Source organism: Miscanthus floridulus, chromosome 14 (assembly GCF_019320115.1).
Source record: "Miscanthus floridulus cultivar M001 chromosome 14, ASM1932011v1, whole genome shotgun sequence".
Taxonomy (NCBI): Eukaryota; Viridiplantae; Streptophyta; class Magnoliopsida; order Poales; family Poaceae; genus Miscanthus; species Miscanthus floridulus.
Window position 1 is genome coordinate 31,746,139 of NC_089593.1, and position 10,691 is coordinate 31,756,829.

Genomic DNA, 10,691 nt, shown 5'->3' on the forward strand with positions numbered 1-10,691 from the left:
CTACAGAATTTAACCGTAGGAGTGGCTCTAGAGCCTCTGTAGGGACGGCTGCGCCAGCCGCCCTTTCCAGGATGTTCCTACCGAGGGTGTCTCTGTAGGGGCGGTTTCCTGGCTGCTCCTGCAGTGTCTCTGTAGGGGCGGCTGGTGTTTTCAGCCGCCCCTGCAGTGCCTCTGTAGAGACGACTGGTAATATCAGCCGCCCCTGTAGTGAACTTCTGTAAGGGCGGCTGTATCATCAGGCGCCCCTGCTGTGTGTATTTGTAAGGGCGGTTCAATCAAGAACCGCCCCTACAGTGAATTTTACAGCAAAAAAAATAATAATTCAAATTCAAATCTGACCATATATATATATATATTTCAAATTCGAATCTGACCGCCACAAATATACATATATACATCCACAAACACAAGACCATTATTTAGAACATCATCACAAGTCATAATTCATAAAAGTCCATCATTACAACATAGTCCATTATGAAGTCCATCATTATAACATAGTCCATTAAGAAATCCATAAGTCCACATGCAAAACAAAGTCCAAACCGTTCCAAAGTCTGATCCAAACCATACCACAAGTCCACATTATCATCAACGGCCTAGGACTAGCCTATCAGTCTCACAAATATGTTGGTATAGAGGATTACTACCTAAGTCGGAAAGAAGATGATGGTAAGTGCCTTTATAGTACACAATCTGGTCCATTATGAAGTTGCAAAGGTCGCCGACCATCTCTAAGAGCTCGTCATCCTTGTATGGGTTCCTTCTCGTGTCTTTATCTTTCTCCAACTACAAGAGAACAAGTTTAGGTTTACTATATCACAACATATACGAACTTTTCATACTACGAGCGAAGAGGTTCAAACTTACCAGATTGGGATTTCTGTTGTAGCCACCGATGGTACTCATTATAATACATGTGTAGTATCCACAATGTAGACTCTCAGGCTTCTGCTTGGGGCACTGTGTGTTTTGCATATGAAGACGTTAAGTAATGCTATTGACAGACACGTAATATATAGAGTACCAAAGTAAATGACACTTACCGCACATAGAGTTTTGACATATAACTTTTCCTTCCTATTTGGATGATGCCTCCCCTTATGTTCTTGGACATAGTGCCTGAATGCCCTGTTCCAATGGTTTTAGCAAATGCAACTTGTTAGTATCCCACATTGAACCTTACAAGTATGTATACAAACATAGTAGCTAAAATGAGGATTGTCGATATGTATACATCTTGACAATCGCTATGAAGTCTTTGTATGTCTCGACTGGGAAATCCGCTGAATCAAAGACCCATGCCATGCTATGTGAGAGCCAGACGCCTATGCAAATCCAGTGATCGCTGCATGAATTTAGTCATAGAAGGAACACATAAGCTCTTTTGCATCGAACAAAGTATATTGAACAAAGCTAAGTATACAGTCGAACTTACTTGAAGTGGTATGGTATCCATATATTATCGTGTTGTTAGAGATTTTTAAAACATAGGGCAATATATGCCGCAACCTTGAGGGACTCTTCCAATATTTTCTTGTTCCTGATATCCTCTTTTTCCTTAAGTGTCTTTCCACCTCCTAGTTCTTTGCAATCTAGTTTCCACTCTTTAGGGTAATTAAAATTTGTTGATGCTATAGGTGAAGGGTCTATATACCCGTGTTTCAGAGCTGGCCTTTTTTCTCACAAAGTCCGCTTGCATTCTATAAATCACGGCGCGGGTTAGTTACAACAAAATCAAAAGATTACATTCATATCATATCGAGAGGGCAAGGACTTACAGGCACCACATGCGAATTAGATTCATTTCCATTCGTCCGAGGTGGAAGCATGCCTGGATATCCTTAAACTCAATGGCAATTTGCCCACTTGGGGCTCCAAATGTGCCGGCAGGGATCCATGCTTGTAAGATTTCTAGTTCTGTTATCTGAGCACGCAAGTACCAGTCGTGGAACTTTCTCATTCCACGTGGCAACCACTGTATGACTCGGTTTGGTAGGAAGTTCTTGCCTTTTTCATATTTATCCGGGCAATCATTTGACCATTTGAGGTTATCAATAGCTGGATACTTTTTAAACCCTTTGTGCAGTTTGCTAGTGGTGCCCTCCTCAGAAGCTGGTGCTCTGAATTCTTTTACTTGGTTCTTAGGCTTGAACTGGTCATGGGGCATCCACTTGTGCACCGATGAGACGTCATTAATGCCCACATACGATGGCCTTATCTTGATTGGGATTTTGTTTCGAGCTTCCCATTCGGGCACGTCCTTGTCAACTTGTGCATCACCTGCTCTAGGGGCCACTTGTTCTTCACGTATCGGCTGTTCATGAGGCAATTATTGTTCATGAGACACTTGTTGTTCATGTATCGGCTGCGCTTGTTGAGAAGGATGTTGCATCTCATCATGCCTTTGCTCGGTACGAGCTGGAGAAGGACGTGGCATGTCATCATGCCCATGCTCGGTACGAGGTGGAGAAGGATGTGGCATGTCATCATGCCCTTGCTCGGTACGAGGTGGAGAAGTATCTAGCGTGTGGTGGTCATGGTCATGGGCCGGTGAGTATACCTCCCCGTCCTCGACGGGTCGCTCCAGAGGATGAACTTCAGTCGGAGTTGGTGAAGACTCGGTCAATACAATGTCTCGTCTGTGCCAGAGGATGAACTGGTTCATGACGTCTTCGAGTAACACGAGCCCCTCGGGAGTAGGGTGTTCTATCTTCCAAGTCATGAACTCGGGCTTCACGGTATGTACCTCGACCCGAGTGTAGTCCTGTGGGATGTCCCTATTGTGCCACGTGCCGCCTGGAGGATGTGCCACGCCCGTTGCCACCTCAATGATCACGTTTTGCCTGCCCATCGGAACCACCAATTTGCAACTGGTTGGTGCCCGTATGCGATCGACGGGGGTTCCGGTTGCATTGGAACCTTGACTGCTGGGAACATCCGGAGGGCTGCCAACTACCGCCAGTTCTTCGGGCGGCCCCATTAGTGTCTGTGGCTCCATCGTAGACAGTCCTTTCTCCACCAACATCTTTTCAAATAGAGCCTTCACTTGGCGCTCAAGATTAGACTCTCGGTCTCTGCCATGTTTCTTGTACATGTGCCTCTCCTCTACGAATCCATGCTTCCAGGACATCCTCTTCCCTAGCCCCCTGGTGTGTCCTGTGTGCTCGGGGTTTCCCAAGGCAACGGTAAGCTCGTCCCTCTCTCTAGAAGGGTTGAATGCGCCCTTCTCCTTGTCTTCAGCAAGTTTCAGTATCTTTGATACCACCTCTCCGGTCTCTGGCTTAGCAAACTAGAGGCTACTACCGGATGAATCCACACTCCTCGCGTATATCCACTGTTTGAGGTGTGGCTTCAACTTCGGCACTTCTGTATTTCCGGCAGCTTCAGCCTCTGCGTCCATCTTCCTAAAGACCTCTTGCTTGCCAGCGTAGCCACTGGGGCCTAGACGAGGGTAGTGTTGGTTCTTCTTCGCCTACTCACTGTTACGGGCACTGAGGGCTAATGATGCCTCTGAAGTCTTCTCAGCCACGAGCTCCTCCCATTGACTAGGAGTTATGTTGCCATACTCGTGGAAAGGAGTTAACTTCTGTTGGATAAAGTTCTTGTTCAGATCCGACCGCCAACGTCGGAAGCTCTGCCCCATTATCTTAAAAGCATTTTCTTGTACCAACTCGTGCGTTCCCTCCGGAAACCTAAAGTTCTGCTTCAGCTTCTCCCATAGGTCAACCTTTTGGCTCATAGGTACAAGATTTCAGCCACGGATAGCTGGGTTCAACTTATCTCTAACTACAAACCCGATGTGATTACGGAATTTCACCCTGTATGTATATGGCTCAAGGATCTGCCCGTCTAGCCCGACCTCCGTTATCACATAGCATGCCTTGTCGTGATATTGGTTTGGCTTTCTAATCCCCCCTCCTTTCCTCTTTGGCTGGGCAGTCTCAATCGTGGTTGTGTCCTGAGGTTGTGGAGTGGAGGCCTCATTGTGAGTATCTGTGGCTCCTTCCTCTGATCTCCTTTGCCCCACTACGTATTGTCTGGCAAGATGAGTCGGAGGTCGACGTCGTCTTTTCAGAGGTTGAGTAGGGACGACCTGTGTTTACGGCAGGTCAAAAGTGTTAGCAGAGGTAACATATAGCCATAGCATTAGCCAAATTTACAAGCTTGTAAGGCTTTATCCGTACCTCATCGTTCGGATCAAAATCCTTGTCCAACTCGTCCTCCGTTAGCCTCCGTCTGGGTTCTAGTGGGAAAGGATCCTCGGGACTTACATATCCCCCTGATGAGGTGTCGTCATCCTCATCATCATCCCCTTCTTCGCCTTGGGCATCCTCTCTACCTTCTCTTCCCTGGGCTCCCCCCACTGGATCCTCATCATCGACAAGGTCCTCCTGAGTAAGCATCACTTCTAGACCCTTTTCTAACTCGTTATCGAACTGCTCCTGAGTAAGCTAGTCATCTAGTTCTTGCTCTCCATGGGATGGCTGCTCATCATTCACGGGGCATCGGGATGCGCTCTTTGATGTTCGCGACATTTCATGCCTTGTTCTATGAGATGCAAGAAAAAAAGTAGTAGAAGTAGTAGTACTAGTGGTAGAAGTAGTAGTACTAGTAGTACTAGTACTAGTAGTACTTGTAGTAGTAGAAGTAGTAGTACTAGTAGTACAAGTAGTAGAAGTAGTAGTACTAGTGGTAGAAGTAGTAGTACTAGTAGTACTTGTAGTAGTACTACTAGTAGTAGTAGTACTTGTAGTAGTAGTACTTGTAGTAGTAGTAGTCAAACAAAGAGAAAGCAAGACTAGCCCACTGCATATGTTGTATGACTCAAACAAGATGGACAGAAGAAAAGATAAGCACAATAGTATGATACCTACTCTAGAGCGAGCTGAGGTCACGGCACATATGTTCAGAGATCAGGCTTTAGCTTATATAATATTGGAAAGCTGTCATCCCGCCAATATTAGGAATGTATGCTCAATAATTTTCTGTGGCAAAGTGAACTTGACCTAAACCTAATGATTTGTTTTGTTTGCTCTCGATTTTCCAAGACTCATACATGCATGCTTTGTAAAAGTGTCATATGTAAATGAGCATGGGAGACCCTCCCAAAAATTAGTAGAAGCAAGTGGCACTGCAGCAGAATTGATACCTATAAGCAGGATACTGATTACTCCCTGGCACCAGCATGATGTGAATTTGTGTTAATTAACAGGTGTTTTGAGGTGGTGCATGCAGGCCATCTAGATAATATATAAACACTATACTATCAGATAAACATACGGAACCAAATATATGAGTAGTGCTATTTTGGAAGAGATTCAGCCACCAAGTCTTTTTGAGGATCACAAGCCTCAGCCTTTCAGGTGTCGTAAAAGTGTTAGTCCATTTAACACATGAAATGGCATCTAAACAATCCATTCAGACACTCGGTATGAGTGAGTTCTGTAACAGTGTGTGAGTCCACCTTGAACAGCTAGCCATTGATACGATTGGCAACCAAATGAAACTGAAAATATCTAATGTGAAGGGCGTGCATTCACTGCCCCCTTCAGACTTGATAGTTAATAGAGACAGATCACAAAATCAATGTCTTGGCATGCACCTTTCAGGTAGCAAGCTAACTGCATGTGAATATTTCTCAGAGTACTAAGCTCTCCACGCATGAGCCTCTAAGCCTCTCATAGCTATGAAAGTTTGCCGATGGTTAAAGCTATGTAAGCCAACAGTGGTGCCATTCCGATGTGTATTCAATCGGGAAATTTTGATTGTGCAATGCAAACAATGTCTCGTGGCAACACGTCCCGAGCAATCTACGGTGCCATTTATTTGTCCTAAAGAATTTCATGGTATAAGCTCACGGCAACTTTCTTGTAGAGCATGAGTTTAGATATTTGTTTCCACTAACGATATACTATTTGCTCAGCCTAAAGATTTATCCGTGCCTGACATGACTGGGTTTTCATCATAAAGTCTCTCAACCCTCGAGTAATGATCAACAGTACAACAGTACAACAGTATCATAAAGTCTCTCATCATAAATCTCCTAACCTTTAAACTAAAATATGCACTGGCTGACAATCTCAAACCAGAAAAAAAGACAACTAACACAACAATGACCATACTAAAATCCAAACAACTGAAACTGATTTCTATCCCATGTTATGAAAAGCACTGCTAAGCATATTTCATAAACAACAAGTCCATGAAATAAAATGTGCACTTCTACAGTACTAAAATCCAAACTATAGTACAATGAAGAAGTAAAATTCTTGTGATAGATAGATCTGGTGCTCACCTGCTGGATACTCGCTCCCAGATTACACAAATGGGGCCGCAGCCCAGCTGCTCTCGCTCAGCGAAAAACCCTGCAGTAGTAAAGAAGACAAGAGGGGATGAAAGTAGACTCCAGACAGACATGAATGTTGAAGATGAAGAGATGACGCATAAGAGATTGTGTTTCTAATATAAACGAGGATGGGGATTCATTTTCAGAGATCACAAGGAAAAACTCTCATGGAGGGTTTAGGATCCCACTCAGCGATCCTAAACAGCTAGCAGCATTCAGTCTCACACAATAAGTCACTAACCGTAAAGTTGAGGTGTAATTCACACAATAGGTCACTAACCATAATATCAAAGTTGAGGTATGATAGTGCACCAGTTAATTGATCAATACAGTGGCAGCAAGCTACTAGATTGGCCTGCCTATCATGGCATACAATTTACAAAGTCATGTTAGAAGGAGAAACATGTACTATGCTATTTGGCCCCTGAGCTGCTACACAGGCTGTTACTTGTATTAAACACACTGAGCTACTGTGAAGAAGTGCCCAAAAAGAATATATACACTTACTAGTTTGGAAATGCGTCTACAAATCTTGATACTTCAACAGATAATCCATCCTTTCTATACATGCCACAAACAACACTAATTATACCTTCACGGCCAGGCTGCCTGTAAAGCACAAAATGGTTTAAAGATTGTCTTATCAAATTTTTTGGTCTGTTTGCTTGGTACAAGAGATCTACAGGATAATGTTAAGTTACAGTTCACATGGTCCACATGGTTTAGAGACTGAACATTGTAAGACTTTTAATCACTGAAGGAAGCATAAACAACATGTTGGTAAGCTAATTAAAGGATTGGTGCTAATCTTCTGATAGCTAAGGAAATGAACGCTGCGGAAGAGGAGATGGGGGAGCGGATCTGGAGGACTGACTGTACACATACATTTCTGTACTGACTGTACAAGAACTAATAAAATCAATTTAGTTGCACTTCAAAGCACAAATTGATTTCCATAGCAATAGGTGTTAGTTAAACACCAGGAACTGCAGGCTGTTGCTGATATTGGCAAATCAGCAAAATTTAGTCCGGCACTGTCGCTCACAATAAGACAGACCGCACTATAGTCAGACTCATGGTTTTTCTATGGTAAAAAGGCATCCTAAAAGTCCAATATAGAGCCTGAGTGATCGAAAAGAAAATGCAAAACTAAAATACAACCATCGTATGGTTCACAATGAATGTAGGTACAGACTGTTCTTGCTCAACTCATCACGAAAACTACAGTATCTATCTGACGAACTCACGGCAAAGATAATGCGATTTCATTAAAAAAAATCTGGGCCGTTCAAATTTAGGTGGTCGGCCTCACCTCCATGGGCACCATGATGAATCTGAGCGCCCGCGGCTGGGCGACAAGTTGCCCCTGCAGTAGGGGCCCCGAGACGGTATCTCCCTGCAACAGCGGCTAGGTGACAGCGTCTTCCCTTCGGCTGCTGCCCTGCGACGGCGGCCCGGCGTCCACGGCCCCGGCGACCTGTGATGGATGCGCAGTGACTTCCGGTGGGGGAGGAGGGGTGACTAGGCGGTTTTGATGCGACCCGATTCACCGTTCCGGTCCGACGGATGCACAGCGACGGATGCGCAGTCAGTACAGAAATGTTGGTAACCCTAGCCGCCGTCGTGGTTGCTTGCTCTTAGGAGGTCGAGGTCCCAAACCCTAACCTCGTAGCTGTGCGGAGGAGAGAGTGGTGTGGTGGTCGGAGGGGAAGGGGAGAGCGGGTGGCGGCGCGGAGCGGGTGAGCGGCGCAGTGGGGCGAGCGCCGGCGAAATCGGGCAGCCTGACGGCGTCTATAACTGATTTCGTCCAACTTCTAGCTTCTAGTGTCCAGCGGACGGTAATATATCTCAGACCACGGTAGAGGCGGCTGAGCTTATAAGCCGCCCCTACAGTTGAATTAGCCACTATAGGGGCGGCTGAGGTTATAAGCCGCCCCTACAGTTGAATTTTTTTCAAAATTCTAAATCAAAATGAATTATTCACATGTAAATAATAAATAATACAGTACAAAATTTTATATTTATTTTTTTATAGATATATTTACATATACAATAACTAAAACAACTACAACAGTTTAAAATTATAAAATTGAACCTTTAAAAATGTGAAAAACAATTTAAATTTTAAAAATTAAAATCAAAACTACTAAAATAATTTTGAGACAACAAATGATCTCAAATAAAAATTTAATAAACGTCAAAGTTATAGAGGTCATGAAGATCTACAACTTTTATTTTGGTCATCTTGTCATTTTACAAAATTTGAACCTTTCAAATTTTTAAATTTGAAAAATGACAAGTTCGAACCAAAATTTGAGACCCAAAATAATTTCAACATAAAAAATGATGAATACCAAAGTTGTTCAACTCATTAATATATACAACTCTTATTTTAGTCATCTTGTCATTTGACAAAATTTGGACCTTTCAAATTTGAAATTTTAAAAAAACAACAAGTTCGAACCAAAATTTGAGACCCAAATTGATTTCAACATAAAAAGTGATGAATACCAAAGTTGTTCAACTCATGAATATCTACAACTTTTATTTTGGTCATTTATTCATTTGATAAATTCTTAGCACACATTGTTCACTAATCTTACACATGTCTCACATAGTTTATAAAACCTTACGAGAGATATGTCACATTTGTGAACAATGTCATTACTACTTTGTCATATGAAGAAATGACCAATACAAAAGTTGTAGATCTTGATGAGTTATTCAACTTTGGTATTTATCACTTTTTCAGCTGAAATCATTTGGGGTACCAAAATCTTGTCTGAAGTTGCATTTTTTTTTAAATTCAAAATTTAAATTGCTCAAACTTTTCATATGTATATATTGACAAAACCAACAAAATAAATTGATAGAGCATGATTTTAGAAAATTTTAGGAAAAAAAATCATCAGATTTGGAGTTAGTATGAGGAAAAAAAACTAGTTACAAAGTTGACCCACAGATTAAAAAAAGAAATCACACTGTTCACTATGATCATGTAAGGATCATCTAGAACAGTGTGATTTTTCTTTTTAATCTGTGGATAAACTTTGTAACTAGTTGTTTTTCCTCATACTAACTTCAAATGTGATTGTTTTTTTTTCCTAAAAATTTCTAAAATCATGCTTCAGCATTTAAGTGTGATCAAACTTGATGTGACAATGTTTTACACGTTTTAAAATTTGAAATTTGAAATTTGACAAGTTCAAACCAAAATTTCAAACCCTAAATGATTTCAGATGTAAAAGTGATGAATACAAAAGTTGTTCAACTCATCAAGACCTACAACTTTTATTTTGGTCATCTTGTCATTTGACTAAATTTGGACTTTTCAAATTTTTAAATTTGAAAAATGACAAGTTCGAACCAAAATTTGAGACCCAAAATGATTTTAACATAAAAAATGATGAATACCAAAGTTGTTCAACTTATTAATATATACAACTCTTATTTTAGTCATCTTGTCATTTGACAAAATTTGGACCTTTCAAATTTGAAATTTTAAAAAAACAACAAGTTCGAACCAAAATTTGAGACCCAAATTGATTTCAACATAAAAAGTGATGAATACCAAAGTTGTTCAACTCATGAATATCTACAACTTTTATTTTGGTCATTTATTCATTTGATAAATTCTTAGCACACATTGTTCACTAATCTTACACATGTCTCACATAGTTTATAAAACCTTACGAGAGATGTGTCACATTTGTGAACAATGTCATTACTACTTTGTCATATGAAGAAATGACCAATACAAAAGTTGTAGATCTTGATGAGTTATTCAACTTTGGTATTTATCACTTTTTCAGCTGAAATCATTTGGGGTACCAAAATCTTGTCTGAAGTTGCATTTTTTTTTAAATTCAAAATTTAAATTGCTCAAACTTTTCATATGTATATATTGACAAAACCAACAAAATAAATTGATAGAGCATGATTTTAGAAAATTTTAGGAAAAAAAATCATCAGATTTGGAGTTAGTATGAGGAAGAAAAACTAGTTACAAAGTTGACCCACAGATTCAAAAAAGAAATCACACTGTTCACTATGATCATGTAAGGATCATCTAGAACAGTGTGATTTCTCTTTTTAATCTGTGGGTAAACTTTGTAACTAGTTGTTCTCCCTTATACTAACTCCAAATGTGATAGTTTTTTTTCCTAAAAAATTCTAAAATCATGCTTCAGCATTTAAGTGTGATCAAACTTGGATGTGACAATGTTTTACACGTTTTAAAATTTGAAATTTGAAATTTGACAAGTTCAAACTAAATTTTCAAACCCTAAATGATTTCAGATGTAAAAGTGATGAATACAAAAGTTGTTCAACTCATCAAGAT

At 40.8% G+C, this 10,691-nt stretch overlaps 1 protein-coding gene across 6 annotated transcripts; it reads right to left on the minus strand.

Annotated features, from left to right (window-relative positions):
• Window positions 1-427: 427 nt before the first annotated feature.
• LOC136505932 (uncharacterized) lies at window positions 428-8,162 on the minus strand. 6 transcript variants are annotated; one of them, XM_066501055.1, is made up of 8 exons: window positions 7,662-8,162; window positions 6,857-6,958; window positions 6,299-6,368; window positions 1,439-1,703; window positions 1,238-1,348; window positions 1,047-1,131; window positions 871-963; window positions 428-789 (listed from the first exon to the last, which is right to left on the minus strand). In XM_066501055.1, exons 5-8 carry the CDS (start codon window positions 1,306-1,308, stop codon window positions 592-594), a joined length of 447 nt encoding a protein of 148 aa, XP_066357152.1. In that variant the 5' UTR covers window positions 1,309-1,348; window positions 1,439-1,703; window positions 6,299-6,368; window positions 6,857-6,958; window positions 7,662-8,162; the 3' UTR covers window positions 428-591. The 6 variants fall into 6 exon arrangements, with proteins under 6 accessions (XP_066357152.1, XP_066357154.1, XP_066357151.1 ...); XM_066501057.1 differs by lacking the exon at window positions 6,857-6,958; XM_066501054.1 differs by lacking the exon at window positions 1,439-1,703.
• Window positions 8,163-10,691: the final 2,529 nt, after the last annotated feature.